Here is a 15,750-nt window from a genome sequence, read left to right on the forward strand (position 1 = left end):
GACCAACATAAATTCACAATGTAGTTGTAAAAGAATGTCCTTAGTATCATTGTAAAAAACAAACCGTTTCCCCCAAACCTTACAAAATCAAGGAGTCACAATAGGTGATGGAAAACTCATTTTATGTAAAAATATGTATTTTTTGAAATGATATTTTTTGAATAAATTATATAAGATTAATGGTAAAATGTGTACAAAAAGTTTAATGGTAAAATGTACACAAAAAAAAAAGTTTAATGGTATAATGTGTACAAAAAATAGTTTAATGTTATAATGTGTACATAATATACAATAAAATCCACGTCAGCAGCCACATGACATGCCACGTGGCATGTTACGTGGCTGGTGACCTACTATTACCGGTAACATAATGATATTTTTTGAACGAAGATGAAGTTTAAGTTTAATGGTCATATGTGTACAAAAACTATAGTTGATTGGTGATATATGTAAAAAAAAAATTCAATGATATTTTTTGTACAAGTCTAATACTTAGTTAGTCTTACAAGTCATTTTCCCTATATCTTATTATTGTTACATACTTACATTTGTGTTTGTTTGTCATGAGGGGTACAACTGGAAATAGGAACTGGTTTAATTTGTAAAACAAACAAAACCCACCGGTCAATCCCTGAATCCCTGAATCCCTGAAGAAATACAACTTCATGTCTTCATGCAATCGAGCTCTGACAAAATTTACCAGGTTTGCCATTCATCGCCGATAATTATCCGATTCCCGGCGATCCGAATGGTCTGTTCCCGAGATAAAACACCGCAAGAATCCGTGTCTTCTTAGAGCTGTAATCGTTCTTTGTAGGGTCATCTGTAAACCCTATATACCTCTGAAAATTCTCCGGTAAGACTGAATCTCATACATTCATCCTTTTCCCCAATAAATTGGGTATAATTAAGCTTCCTTCAGCATTTGTTCCGAATATTCCGTTTTCCTCTTTCAAATACTTGATTTTCCGACATGAATCGAAACCCTAGTCCCGAGGAATACTTGTGTTAGGGTTTCGATCATCCGCTCTGTTGCTCATTCTTAAAGGTGTAAAGATAATACTAGAATGATGCAGTTTGTGAATAATCTAGGTAGCATACGTCTCCGGTTTCGTGAAATTCTCAATGCTACATTTACCCTGGTTTTTATAGCCCTCTTTTACACTCAGTTCAATATATCGAAGAAAGTTCCATTTCGCGATGCTCAATGGAGTTCAAGAGGTAGGTCTACGATTGAACTAAATGCAAACTCATCAGCTCTAACAAATACTAGCCCTGGAATCTGTACTGGATTGGTGGATCATCAGGGTTATCCAAGCAGCTGTGAGTTCTTAAAAGCGAATCCAGATTGCTCATCTGATGGACTTTTTGACTACTTAAGCTTCTACTATTGCGACTGCAATGAAGGTGCATTCGGTGCTATACTTTTGGTTCTATGGCTCATAGCATTGTTCTACCTTTTGGGTAACACAGCAGCAGATTACTTCTGTTTCTCCTTACAAAAGCTTTCAAGTCTCTTGAATTTATCTCCAACTGTTGCTGGGGTTACTCTTCTTCCTCTTGGTAATGGAGCCCCTGATGTATTTGCAAGTATTGCAGCTTTTGTGGGACGTGACAATGGTGAAGTGGGTCTCAACAGTGTATTAGGAGGTGCAGTATTTGTCACTTCCATTGTTGTTGGAATCGTCTCTCTTTGTGTAGCAGATCAACAAGTCCAAATTGACAAAAAAGCATTTCTCAGAGACATTGGGTTCTTCCTCTTCACACTACTCTTCCTTTTCTTGATTCTAATCATTGGTAAAGTTACAGTCTTTGCTGCAATCGCATTCGTCTCCATATACATAATATACGCTGTTTTCATCGCCACAAATGAAATCCTTAAAAAACATGTTCAGAGGCTAAAATTGGATTCTGTCACACCATTGCTTCCACTTAGTATCTTTTCAAGATCGAATCAAGATGATGACATACAAAGTTCTTTACTTGATGCTGAAACGGATTTCAATGGTCCACAGTTACCCAATTCTTTACCCGAATGGATGTGGGCTTCCAATGTTGCAATATATTCAAATCAAGAAAGACATTTATGGGGATGGCATGATGATGCCATCGAGGTTGATCAACCATGGTTCTCTTTAACTAACATATGGTCACTTCTCAACTTCCCGTTGACTTTTCCAAGAAGGTTGACCATTCCATTACTCGAAGAGGAAACATGGTCAAAACCATATGCAGTTGCAAGTGCCTCATTGTCCCCTATTCTTCTTTCTTTCATATACAACACCCAAGAGAGTTTAACTTCTCGAAGCAAGAATGTTGTTTACATTCTTGGAGTAATTGTCGGTTTTACCCTTGGTATGTTATCATATCTCTACACAAGGCCAGATCATCCGCCACGTAGGTACCAATTCCCATGGGTTTTGGGTGGGTTTCTTATGAGTATAGTTTGGTTCTACTTGATTGCAAACGAATTAGTCGCGTTATTAGTTGGATTTGGTGTGTTTTTACAAGTGAACCCTTCAATTCTTGGACTTACAGTATTAGCTTGGGGGAACTCAATGGGGGATTTGGTGTCAAATGTTGCATTGGCTTTAGATGGTGGGGATGGAATTCAGATTGCTTTATCGGGTTGCTATGCGGGTCCCATGTTCAATACACTTGCGGGTTTGGGAGTTTCATTGTTGATTGGGGCGTGGTCTGCAAAACCAGTGTCATATAGTGTTCCACAAGATAACAGTCTTTATTACACGATGGGGTTTCTGATTTTAGGGCTTGTTTGGGCTGTTTTTGTACTTTTGAGAAATGATATGAGGCCTAATAGAATGTTGGGAACAGGTCTTGTTGGGATTTATTTGGTTTTTTTGTTTGTAAGGTTGACTGGTGCAATGGGGATTGTATCATTGGCTGGTTTAAGTAAATTGTAGACATTAACAATCACATGTGTTTGAATGATTTCTGTTGCACAGTTTGTAATGTAGATTGTAGTATAGAATTCGGACATAATTTTGGGTATTTGGTTGTATTAGTTGTTGATTTTTGGTCATGTTTGTCTTGTTTTTGGCACTTGAGTTGACTATGGAAACTTGTATCTAAATATGTATATTACCATTTGGATGCAATTAGTGTTTTTGCTATTTTGAAAATCATGTATTGGAATGCAAGTTTAAGATGAAAAATACACAAAATTGTTTTGGAGTATGGTTGCGAATGAGCTGAGATAGGCTTCAACTCACTTAGGAAGTTTGAAAAGCATATAAATAATAGTTAGAACTATGGTAGTAAAGCAACCATGGAAATCTTTTTATTAGAACTATGTGAAATAATGCAAACACATTTCATGGGTTTCGAAATATAAACTCGAATTTGATTCGCTATCTGTTTGGAGCTCATTAATATACCCAAAATCGGGAGAAATTTTGGCATTAATCTCTAATTACAATCAGAAACTAAAGAATATATTATTAAGTTATTCGATGTAATCAACAAGCGACGCTTTGGCCGAGTGGTTAAGGCGTGTGCCTGCTAAGTACATGGGGTTTCCCCGCGAGAGTTCGAATCTCTCAGGCGTCGCAATGTTTTTTCCTTTTCTTTGTTTCGCTATTTTCAGAAACTTTTTATGGAAACAAATTTCTTTGTCAAAATTTACATATTATTAATACGATTAAGTATATTCATAGAAATTAAATGTAATTTGGTTGTTACAAAAATAATAGTAACAATTTCTTGCTGTTTTAATTCATTCAACTCATGACTTGTTTAATTATTAAATGTGTTTTTTTACGACATCATAATACACACAACAAACATCAACTTGTTTATAAACATTGTTGTAAAAATTCCGACTAGTCTCTGATTTCTTAAACGGTATGCGACCGACTAGCACTGATGAAGTTGTCGAAGCCGATGAATTATTAACATCTCGATCTTGAAGAAGTTTCATCTAAAAAACACTATTTAAATAAGTATTAGTGATTTATTAGTCATATTAACTTGTTTTGTTATGATATTAGTCGATGTTCGAAATAACCTGGCGTGTTGTAGCCGCAATGTCAAGTCTTAAGTTTTATGAACCGTGGGGAGTCACGACATTTGTTAAGGTGTGACGTAAGACAGAATTTTTGTATATAATTATAATTTCATATATATTGTATACTATTATTCATTTTCTTTATACATATATGGCTCAAGACATCATTTTCTCAAAGCGTAACGTCAATTACAAACCTTAGAGTCATGTCATGTCATGGCGAGCTTTTTAGAACCATGATATTAGTTGTATTTATCTATTTTTGTTATTATATTAGTCATATTTATGAGAAATTTACAAAAATGGGTTAGTTTCTTAATGACTTACCAATGTTTTGAAAACCGATTTGAACTGGTCGGTCAAACCGCGAACTATGGAAGAGATCGATTCAACTAAACCGGTTTTATGTCTATTTCTGGATCGGAACGAATCAGCCTTTTAACAAAAACCTCGTTAAACCAGTTAAATGGAATAAAAATACAGAGAAATGAAACAATTTGCATAAAAAACTTTAGTGATCTTTTCAGGTCTATATAGACATTTTTAAATTGAATAAAAACACATAGTAAATGTTATAAAGCCTTTTAATATGTTTGTACTCATCTAAAACTATATTTCGTTTCAGCATTATACTTTATTTTTTTCTTTTTGATATATGTGAATTGATGTAAAACTTATCGTTATATGTTTTTGTAATGTATTTGGAGTGATTCTAGAAATCAGGTTGATCCAACAGTCGAACCTGTTAAACCGAAAACCAACCATCATACTGGTTGAACCGGCAATTGACCACCATACCGGTTCAACTAAAAAACCGATTTTTAAAACATTGGACTTAACCAAAAAAAAAATAGGGCTTAACCAAAAATAGCCAATAAAATATAGATTAGGAGAACACATCTATGGTTTTGTCAACTCGTATGCGGAATCGCCATCACCTGTATTTTCGTGTTATCTATAAAATAAAATTTCACTTTGCCTATTTTCAAAGACACAAAATCGTAGATAGCATATAGCTATATGCGGTTTCCTCTCAAGTCATCTGCAAATGTACAAGTTGTTGATGCACATTTCGTCATTGATGACTTATACCATCGCAGATGGCCATGCCATTTGCGGTTTTGTTCTTTATTTTTTCTGATTTCCGGACAAAGTTCATACGTATTACTTCTAAATTTCAACATATATAATAATAATAATAATAATAATAATAATAATAATAAACAATTATATAAAAAAAATACACTATATATAAGATTACTTGAAACTTTGTTTTGCGAAACATCTTCGGCCATCAAAAAATTGATTCCCGTATCAGGGAGTGTGAATTGAGGTAGATTTTTTTAGGGTTTAAATATATCAGGCTAATGGGCTGCAAAACTGTAGGTGGGCCACGCAACCACATCCCATTTGACGAAATCATAGATGAGTTACCGAGTCAAACAAAGAAATCACAGGTGAGTTGACGAAACTACATACAAGTTGACGAAACCGTAGACAAGTTAACCCATCGGTGGTTTCATTGGTTATTTGGGATAAATGCTAATATTTTTTACTATCTTTAGCTAAGGCCTTTTGATATATTCTCAACGCACCAGTACACTTACCGCTGTGAAAAAGAGAAAGAAGAGAAACGAGAAGATTGTTACAAGAGAGAAGAAGTCCCGTTCTCAAATGTGGTAGTGACCACGACCACAACAAGGCGCCGGGATAGTGTGCACACTCATGGTGGCAAGGCTTGCCACCTTGGCCACAGACAAGTTTCGTGGCGTCCATTGAATGGGAAGATCTAAGTTATTAAGAATTTTGGTCATTTTCGTAAATTCCTCTATGTTTACTTATTTATTTAAAATTTGATTAATTTACAATTTAAGATCCCGAACTAATCTTCAGCCCCTAGTGACCAACTTAATACCATTCAACAACTTTTATAACCTTATTTATAAGTAATTTGATCCACATTATCAACTATACAAAGTATTTTTGAACAAAAATCAGTTTTAATGCACAAATTAAGGACTTGATGATTGTAAGATTATAGCCTTAAACAACTTCTCTGGGATATTCGCAAGTTCTTTCATCATTTTGTAAGCAAATGTGCAAACCAGAAAATTTAAACCATAATCATGCTATAAATCAACACTGCAATAAAATATCATACATTTTGGAACAAATGGTGATGATTCAAACAAAGGTAGTCCTTTATGAGTGTATAAGATCACAATAAAAGAGAAAGTAACCGTCGATAAGAAGCAATTCCATAATAAAAAGAAGCAAACAATATTTCCTTAAGAGATAACTGATACTGAAAACACAGTTTCACGAATCTGCACACATGTTTGTTGTACTAATCCAAAATCCTGGGATCAAATGATGTTACAAAAAAGGGCAACAAAGCATAGCAAAGCAGCAGCCTAATGTGTCCTTTCCAGTAACTTTCCAAATTTAGCTCTAATGACCATATTTCTGGAACTCCCACTCACTGTTGTCTGCAAAACCACAATAAAAAGACTGTTTTAACCCCAGTAAATAATGTAGTATAAGAGGTGGGTCAAATTTAATTGTATTAATAACGTTTTATACCAAGAGGGCACACTTGACGAGTCTTGAGCCAGCGGCTAATGCAGTGAAAGTGAAAAGCATGGTTGCAGACACCTGTCAGTCAATCCAAATCCAAGGTTCACAAATTAATAGATATACATATATAAATTGTTGACAAGACTATGCATATTTCTTGATTATATTGTTCATCTCTTCTCTTGATTTCAACAACAGATGTAAACTAACTATTGCTTCTTTTCTGGTTTCTATGATGAATTTTGATGACATTACCAACTATGTTAAGTCAAAGATAGTTAACATATCAACACATCAAGGGGAAATCAATCAAAAGTACATTCATCAAAGAAGCTATATGAAACCAATATCAAGAAAAAAGTAACATTATAAATGGCACAACAAAAGGGGGTTATCCATGTTTGGTGAAATTAAGACCTAAATGATGAATTTACACACCAACTTTAGCTCTCTGTACACACCAGAACTTGTATTTTAGAAATCAAATATAGCATTAATGTTTACAGAAGAACGATGGAACACTAGGCCACATGCAGAGCAATATACTATGATTTCAAGATTTCAGAGTTAGGGTTTAGGTGACAAAGCATACCCCAAGCAACAGTACACTCCTCGCTGGTGGCGCTTGCCTGATTAGCTTGGCATTCGATACCTAAATTAATCAAAAACATATCAGATTACAAGAACAAACCAAATTGTTTAATTCTTAAATAGCGATGAATAAGAAAAAACGCTCACACAGATCCATGATGTGATTTCTGCAGATCGCGCAATTATCAACCACAATATCTGCACGAATTCGGATATCAGGAACATGAGCTGACAAAACACCACGAAAAAATCGATGTTAGGGTTTCGTATACTCACCCCAAGCCCAGAGAGAGACGGCATTCCACTTCTTGATTTCGAAACGCTTTGGTTTCTTTGAAGAGGAAGAAGGTCCTGGAAGACTAGATCCTTCACCGGCGGGTACCATCGTCACGTCGGAGTCCATGGAGTTCAACCACAAGTCGCACCCAGACACTTGCCTAGAGGTCGATTGAGAATGGGAGTTTTGATTTCCCTTCGAACCTAAATATTCATAAGGAAGCGCCTGCCACGTCAACACAAAATTCTTTTCTTCACCCTCCGCTTTTGTATTTGACTATATTTGCATCTTTCCTCCTTATGACTTCTTACGGATGGAAACGGGGCGGGTTTGGGGCGGGGTTGATCATCCCTGTCCCCATTCCCGAATGTCTAACCTCGTTTCTATCCCCATTGTCGACAGATGCAGGGAATCAAATCATTTCTTCTTTGTATTTTGAGCTTTTTTCCAACTCATCCACGACACATCCCTAATCTTTCAACATAATAAACTCAAATTACAAAAAAAATCAAGTTTAATAAGTGATCAAAACCATACGTCATAACCAGATTCTGTTTACATCAATCATAAAGTTTAACAAACATCAAAACGAAAAGTGATATTTGGTATACAGATCGTCGAACAAAGTGACGATTGATGAACTCTTAGAATTGGGAACATAATTCGGTATATGGACTTTATCTCTAAAGGTCTAATATAGATCAATTCATTTTAGTGGACTTAATTCAAATTCAACAAATGACGTTATATATATATATATATATATATATATATATATATATATATATATATATATATATATATATATATATATATAGTCATCAAAGCGGGGGCGGGGCGGGGCGGGTTGGGGAGTGTTATACCCAGCCTCGGCCCCATCCCCAGTTTTGGCGGGGAATACACGTCCCCGATTGGGGCGGGTCAATCGGGTTCCCCACCGGGTCGGTGAAAATTTCATCCCTACTTATAACATGCAAAATTCAATGTGTTTGTAATTTTATTTGGTTCTAAAAATTAAAAAAATGAATATTTATATATATCTTTCTATCTATTTTTCGATTCATTGTAATGTAAAAAAAATTATTAATTTTATTAAATATGTCAAGGCGTAATAAAAAGTGAAGAATATATGATTTCTCTTTCTTTAAAAATGGTCTTTAGTAGAACATATTTTATTGGAGGTTTTTTTTTAATAGTTAGACGAGTAACCGACAATCCTCATACAACCACAACCAGTAGCGGAACTAACATATTGTCATTTTCTTTCCACACGAGTTAAAAATATTAGACTTCTTTTTTTCTAATGAATCCTGGAATTACAACATGTAATTACTAGAAGAGATAATTAGCCACAAGGCCCATTCGGCAATTTCCCTTTGTTAGTTTAATGATATATAGTAATAATATCAAATTTGTTTAATTCAGTGCAATAAGGCTAGAGTACCAACTTGTTCTTTTTTTCTTAAATTATTATTATGTATTCAAATATGCAATTTACGATATAACCAAATCCCCATTAAATTATATACATAAAATACGACAATATAAAATTTTATTTAAGATGTGTCTTTTTTTGTCAAAGATTTTATATTAATGGTAACATTTTCTTACGTGTGAACCTTTCTCATTTGATGGTGAAAATCGTGGGACATCATTCTTTTTTGTTGGTTTATAGGTTATTAAAGTTGATTTTAGTTTTACCTCTTGCAACCACAAACGTTTAAAGATGTTTTTCCATAATGAAACTTTTTAAGACCTACTTATGTAATAAAATGAGTTATGATTTTATGAACAATGTTTAGTGTAGAAAAAGAAGCATTTATGAATCTTAAGATGGAAAGAGTGATGAAGTACTTTTGATAAATGGGTAGCGAAGAGATCAACTTTAAAATGTAAGACTTTTGTGCTAGTTTGTCCTATTTAATGAAATCGTACTTTTTTTAATAAAAAATTATCCTATTATCTTTTATTGGGATATTTTTGTGTTGCCCCTTAATGGTGTGACACCCTATGGTTGAGGCCATACCCTTCCACACCATAGAAGTGTTTACGACATTGTGACATGTCTATATTAACGTTAATTCGGTCGTGTTAATAGTATACCCAAGAGCCTTAATATTATTTGTTTACCACTTGTCACAATTCAATGCCATTAGAGAGCATATGTTTTTTCTCCATTGATCACTTAATATATATCGTGTTATCAATATATACTTTTATGTTTTGTACATCAAAAATTGATTATTTAATCATATTACATTTTACCCCCTTAATTATATTCTAGTTTCAAACTTTTGGTATTTTTTACTGATTAATTAATTTTATTAAATATTTGATGACATTTCATTAACAAATATAAGATTTATAACGATTATACAATGTTTTCATTGTCTTTTTATTACTATGACATAATAATTTTAACAATTTTATGATATAAAATAAAGACCCACTATAGTTGTATTTAAATATGAATGCCTACTGATATTTTTTTTATTAATATATGAAAGTGTTTAAAAAATAATAATTGAGGGGTCTTATCAAATAATCTAGATAGATGAAGATAACTTAGTTAAATTATTAAAAAGAAAAACTATTCAAACATGTTGATCATTAAGATGCCATTTAATTAGTTGAAGTGACAATAATTTTGAGTCATAATAATATAGGTCAACCATTCTAGATGTTTACTTTATAATTTGGTCCCTTCTTTTTACATCTTATAAAGTGAAGTTTGAACCATTAACTCCTACTAAAATTACCATTTTGCCCATAATCCATATTTTATATTTCTTTTTTTATTATACATATGTGAAGGTGCTACTTGATTCCAAACCCTGAACTATTACTAATATGAAAGTAACTTGTAAAAAAAACATCATTGATATGGTGGTTGTCACATGTAATGAAAGGGGTTGCAAAGGGTGAGGTTGGGATAACCAGTTTTGTTGTAACAAGGGATGATGGTGGAGTTGGGACGGGTACACTTATAAATACTTACAACCCTCAACTTCGATTTTCTAAGCTATTTTTGTTTCCTTCCACATCAATTCACATTTTGAAATACTTAAGGTCGTAGGCAGAAAGGTGATGGATAGGTAGGTGTTTCATATACTTTTCCTAATTGATTCCCACTTAGAAACTAGAAACTAAAAATTTGGCATGGGGAATTGGTTTGGTGAGATAGAGACCTTGAAAGTGAGAAGTGTGATACGGATAAATGGCGATTAAGTCATAGTCGTTCTTGTCTAAGTGGCCACAAGACCTGCCACTTGAATCCATGAAGCCAAATGATCGATTAACTTAGTCGTATGATTTTTACATTTGTGGTAGTGGATCTTAAACGATTGTGGCAAGCTTCCTCTACACATTTATTCAATTAGTTCATAGCTAATCTAAACATGGAAAAAATGGTTTGGGTCTTCTCTTTCTATCGCTATGTATTTTATTACTAATAATTTGGTTGATTTTGAGCTCATAGTATTTGTAACCGTGGGTATACAAAATTAGTCCTATTACTTGATTTTTGGAAGCTTATATACGATGTAATTAGATATCTTTTGTTCTTTCAATCTCCAATCAATCTTATTAAATGTTGCTACCTTGAAATTTCAATAGTATGTATTGTTTGGATTGAATTGTTACTAAATAAAGGTCCTTTTCGATATGGAACATGTGGTAACACAACTTGTTGGATTGTAGATTTATGGATTCAGCCCGTCATAAAGCTTGTTTTTTGAACCTTTGTAGTTTATATATATATATATATATATATATATATATATATATATATATATATATATATATATATATATATATATATATGGCTTAAAACACCCATCATAAAACTTGTTTGGACTTTGGAAATACTGTTTGCTAAGTTTAAAATAAAACTTTTACTTCAAACTAGTATAGAATAGTCTCAAAGTTCACCAAGTATTTGAAAAATAACTTCCAAAATGTTTAGAAACAAGTATTAAAGTAACTAGGTTATAACCCGTGGGTAACATGGTTACAAAATTAATTAAACTTTTATAGTAAAAACTCAAAGTTATTAATCAATTATTTTTAAATAAATTATTTTAAATAAATTATTAATTAAGAGATTTCTTAGTTATATAAAATTATAATCATTGATTTAATAAAATATGAGAAATTATATCACTTTATAATTTGTATTAATTTTATTAAAAATTTTATTTTAATGTTATTAATTTAATGTAGATAGAATGGAAAATTTCAAATTTCAAATTTCAAATTTGAAATGAAAAATCAATATGTTAACAAGTGGCAAATATTAATTAGTAGCAAAAGAATATTAAAATATGCATTAATTAGGAGGTCTAATAAGATGACACATGTCAAAAAGAGAATAAAACTATTCTTTTATTAGAATAGAGAGAAGGGAGATCGGTTAATATCAAAGGCAAATAATATGTCTAGGTATTTTCAACTCTCTAATAATGTTCCAAATTTCTCTTCTCAACACACCTTCATAAATCTTCTCGCATTATGTCACATGTCCAAAGTAGTACATTATGATGAGGGTACTACTGAGTTACACATGGGTCGAACATTATATATAAGAAACAATTATAACCTATTCAAAACCGTCTTTTCTTTAGTTCTAACAAACACATAGTTTTCCTCAAATGTTTTCGAATAAAACTCAAATATAAGATCTGTTAGAAAATTGGGGTATTATAATGTTGGATCAATGAGAGTTGTGAAAAACATTTTCAGATTAAAGTATTTCAAGGGTACACTTGAAAATCTTTAATCGAATAAAACTCAAAGTTCAAGAATGAAGAATATGATATGATCTTGTGTGTACCAGAATAATGATAAAAAAAAGGGCATATAACCATTGTCTGGAAACTGACAAGAAAAACTATCATAAAATTGTCATAAAACAGTTTCACAACCACCATAAGTTGTCATAAAATTGCCACTAAAAATGAGTTCAAATACAGGATCACAACATCGGGTTTAAACCACAAATTTGGAAATATTGTTTACTAGGCTCGACCCCAACCAGGGGCTCTAACCCTTGGACCCTGCTCCCAAGGGCACTGCCCCTGGAGCCCTATCGGTTTAAGGGCTTCTGTAACACCCGAAATCAGAAAGGTCAAGAAAGGAAAGGAAAAACCCTAAGATAAAGAGGGTTGACTCGTCGAGTCCAGGGAGGAACTCGGCGAGTCGGAGCGGGATCCGGGTGTAAAGCAAGTGACCGACTCGGCGAGTCGGCAAGTGGACTCGGCGAGTCAGGTCTGGGTTGGGAAACCCTAATTTCGGGACTTGGTACCCTATTTAAGCATCTTAATCTCTTCCCTAGGGCTCATTTGCGGCCCTATAGTCCAGAACCAGAAACCCTAAGCCTCCATTGTTGCTCAATCAAGCTTTCTTGCCAATTTGGGTGATTTGAAGGAAGAAGGAGGAAGGCACACATTGGGGATTCAAGAATTGGCAGTAGATCCAGAGTTTGTGAGGTCTGCTAGAGCTTTTGAAGGTAATGAGTCGCTACCTTCCCTCTTTTGCATATAGATCAACCTTTATCTTGGGATTTGGGACTTTTAGGACAAGTTTATGACCTATTCCGAGTTAGAAGCCCAGATCTGAAGTTGCTAATTCAGATTTATGTGTATCTTGGCCTAGAGAATCATAAAGCATCAGTCTATGGGTTGATTGTTGAGCCCCTTTGTCTCAAACCCTAGTTTATAGTGATTTGAGCCTAGATCTCGTTAGCTACACGTAAAGTTTGCCACTTTACGTAAGGAATAGGCTTTAGAAGAGTGGATCTACAGTTTGGAGTCCATGCATGACTCAAAAGTCCTCTGCATGTATGTAGATCTGAATGGCTCGGCGAGTCCTTCGAGTGGACTCGGCGAGTAGCATGAGGATGAGGAGGAACTCGATGAGTGGGATGGACAACTCGTCGAGTCGGATGAAGTTAAGCATGAACTCGGCGAGTTGGAAGAACAACTCGACGAGTTGGTTGAAGATTGCCTTGGACTCGGCGAGTCTATTAGTGGAATCAGCGATCAGGTCGCGAAACCCCAATCCCTTCGTGTTGAGATTCGAATCAGTGATTCGGGTGGAGACTCAGCGAGTTGGACAGGTCAGGACTCGGAAATAGTTGGACTCGGCGAGTCATGGACTGACTCGGCGAGTCGAGTCGCGAATAGAAAGACCCTGAGCATATGAACTCGGCGAGTCATTAGGTGGACTCGACGAGTAGGGTTGACCTGGAAGGTTGACTTTGACCAGGACTTTGACTTTGTCCAGAGTTGACCTTGTTGACTTTTAGAGGACTGTCAGACTAAGTGTCATATTGATATTGGTAGCTCAGAGAGCTGGAGGAGCAGCAACTCAGGGGATTGTCGATCAGCAGCCAGAGGATTATCGGCGGAGCTCAGCAGTTTAGGTGAGTTTCCTTCCAGTAGGAACGGGTCTAAGGCCACAATGTCGGCCCGTTTAGCTAGCAGTAGTTTCCGGATTTTGATCTGATGCAGTAGTTAGTATGTTTGATGCCTTCGTGGCTCAGACCGGATTTATGTGTTATGTGTTCCGGGCTACGGCCCGATGCAGTATGCAGTATATGTGTGTTCATGCTAGTTGATATGTTTATTTTATGTGATGTTCAGTTAGTTCCGGACTTCGGTCCGATGCAGGGGGCAAGGCCCCAGTTAGTCCGGACTTCGGTCCGATGCAGGGGACAAGGTCCCAGTCAGTTAGTCCGGACTTCGGTCCGATGCAGGGGCAAGGCCCCAGTTAGTCCGGACCTCGGTCCGGTGCAGTGGGCAAGGCATAGTATGTGCTTTATATGTTATTGCATGGTATGTGGTAGATTGGGGGAGCTCACTAAGCTTCGCGCTTACGGTTTTCAGTTTTGGTTTCAGGTACTCATTTTTCAAAAGAGGAGCTTGGGAAGATTGCAGTGCACACACCATAGTCAGTTAGCCTGGGAATGTTTGACTCTGATAATGAGATTATGTTTTGAATTAATACTCTAAAAATTACGTTATGATTTATGATACAGTTTTGTAAATATGGTTTTAGTAATGTTTTAAAAGAAATTTTTAGTCGTGATTTTTGGGTCGTTACAAGTTGGTATCAGAGCCTTGGTTTGAGGGATTCGGGCGCACTCCCGAGTGTGTCTGAACTCAAACTAAGGAAGTGGTATAGAGTTTTCAAAAGAAAAACCATGGTTACAAAAGGATTTTGAGAAAAGAAAACAATTTTAGAAAAAGTATAAAGAAAAGAGTTTTAGAAAAAGCGAAAAGAGTTTTGAAAAGAGAAAAGGGTGTGGTGCATGCAATCAGCCGAGCTTAAGTAAGTACTCCCAATTTACCCATACAAGTTATGTTATGATTATCAGTATCAGTTTCAGTTTCAGTTTCAGTTTCAGTTTCAGCTTCAGTAGAACAACATGCTAGAATAGGACTAAGGATCTAGGATGATGCCTTATGTGCCTGCTTTATGTGTTTCAGCTTGATAAGAATTTCATGCTAGTAGTGAGTAAACAGTAGTAGGATAGCCTGTGTAGGTTATGCCTAATAGTATGAGCTTAGCATTGTATGCTAGTACAATTTCTTGTTATGAGAATAGTTTTTCCTGAGTATGTTCCTTTATCCGAATGCTACTTGCTTTGTGCTTTGTGGGACTTTGAGTGATGGGAGTTAGCCATTAGGTGAATACGTCACACCACATGTGATCAGGGTTGAATAATCTCAGAGTGTTGGATTTGGCCCTATTGCGCAGCTCTTGTCTGAGTCCAACCGTTGTAGGCACGAGTCTTTTACTTGAAGGATTATATGAGCCTCGTCACATGTGATGGTATTCAGGTGGTGGCTAATTGGCATTACAAGGAGGCCTTCAGTAGCTGAGGACTGTTTGGGTAGAGTCAGAGGTTCCCTAGGGCGAGCCTAGGATGAGAGTAGCAGAGATCAGTAGAAGAGTAAAGGGGACTTGGTGGAGTTGAGGTAACTCTTGAGGAAAGTACGGATAGATGTGGAAGGTAGTATGGGCCTGTACTACTGAAAGCAGAGGATCCGTACTCGATTCAAGAGGGGCCAAGACAAAAACCAGGGAACTAGTAGAGTGTGTGAGAGATTCCGCAGCAGTAGTGTGTAATTGATCAGGAATTGTTATATTTTCAGTATGGTGACATTGCGCGAGCTACAAGTTAGCAGTTAAGGCGTCGAGGAGGGATTTGGCTCGGGCTTTGGAGTTGGGCAGCTTGATGATCAGATGAGGGATTTCATTTCCGCAGAGATCATGC

General features: G+C 35.4%; 2 protein-coding genes and 1 non-coding gene across 3 annotated transcripts; 2 read left to right on the forward strand and 1 right to left on the reverse strand.

Moving 5' to 3' along the window:
• The first annotated feature begins 576 nt into the window (after nt 1-576).
• LOC145086753 (cation/calcium exchanger 4-like) lies at nt 577-3,043 on the forward strand. Its single transcript, XM_079024598.1, has one exon. The coding sequence runs from the start codon at nt 1,068-1,070 to the stop codon at nt 2,922-2,924; it is 1,857 nt and encodes a 618-aa protein (XP_078880724.1). The 5' UTR covers nt 577-1,067; the 3' UTR covers nt 2,925-3,043.
• Nucleotides 3,044-3,488: 445 nt separating this feature from the next.
• Nucleotides 3,489-3,570, forward strand: TRNAS-GCU (transfer RNA serine (anticodon GCU)). Its single transcript has one exon. It is a non-coding gene; the product is annotated as a tRNA-Ser (tRNA).
• Nucleotides 3,571-6,269: 2,699 nt separating this feature from the next.
• On the reverse strand, nt 6,270-7,688 carry LOC145086759 (RING-box protein 1a). Its single transcript, XM_079024605.1, has 5 exons — nt 7,472-7,688; nt 7,343-7,393; nt 7,197-7,256; nt 6,611-6,682; nt 6,270-6,516 (listed from the first exon to the last, which is right to left on the reverse strand). Exons 1-5 carry the CDS (start codon nt 7,596-7,598, stop codon nt 6,479-6,481), a joined length of 348 nt encoding a protein of 115 aa, XP_078880731.1. The 5' UTR covers nt 7,599-7,688; the 3' UTR covers nt 6,270-6,478.
• Between the last annotated feature and the right edge of the window lie 8,062 nt (nt 7,689-15,750).

This window comes from Lactuca serriola, chromosome 1 (assembly GCF_051521515.1).
Source record: "Lactuca serriola cultivar US96UC23 chromosome 1, Lser_US96UC23_V15, whole genome shotgun sequence".
Taxonomy (NCBI): Eukaryota; Viridiplantae; Streptophyta; class Magnoliopsida; order Asterales; family Asteraceae; genus Lactuca; species Lactuca serriola.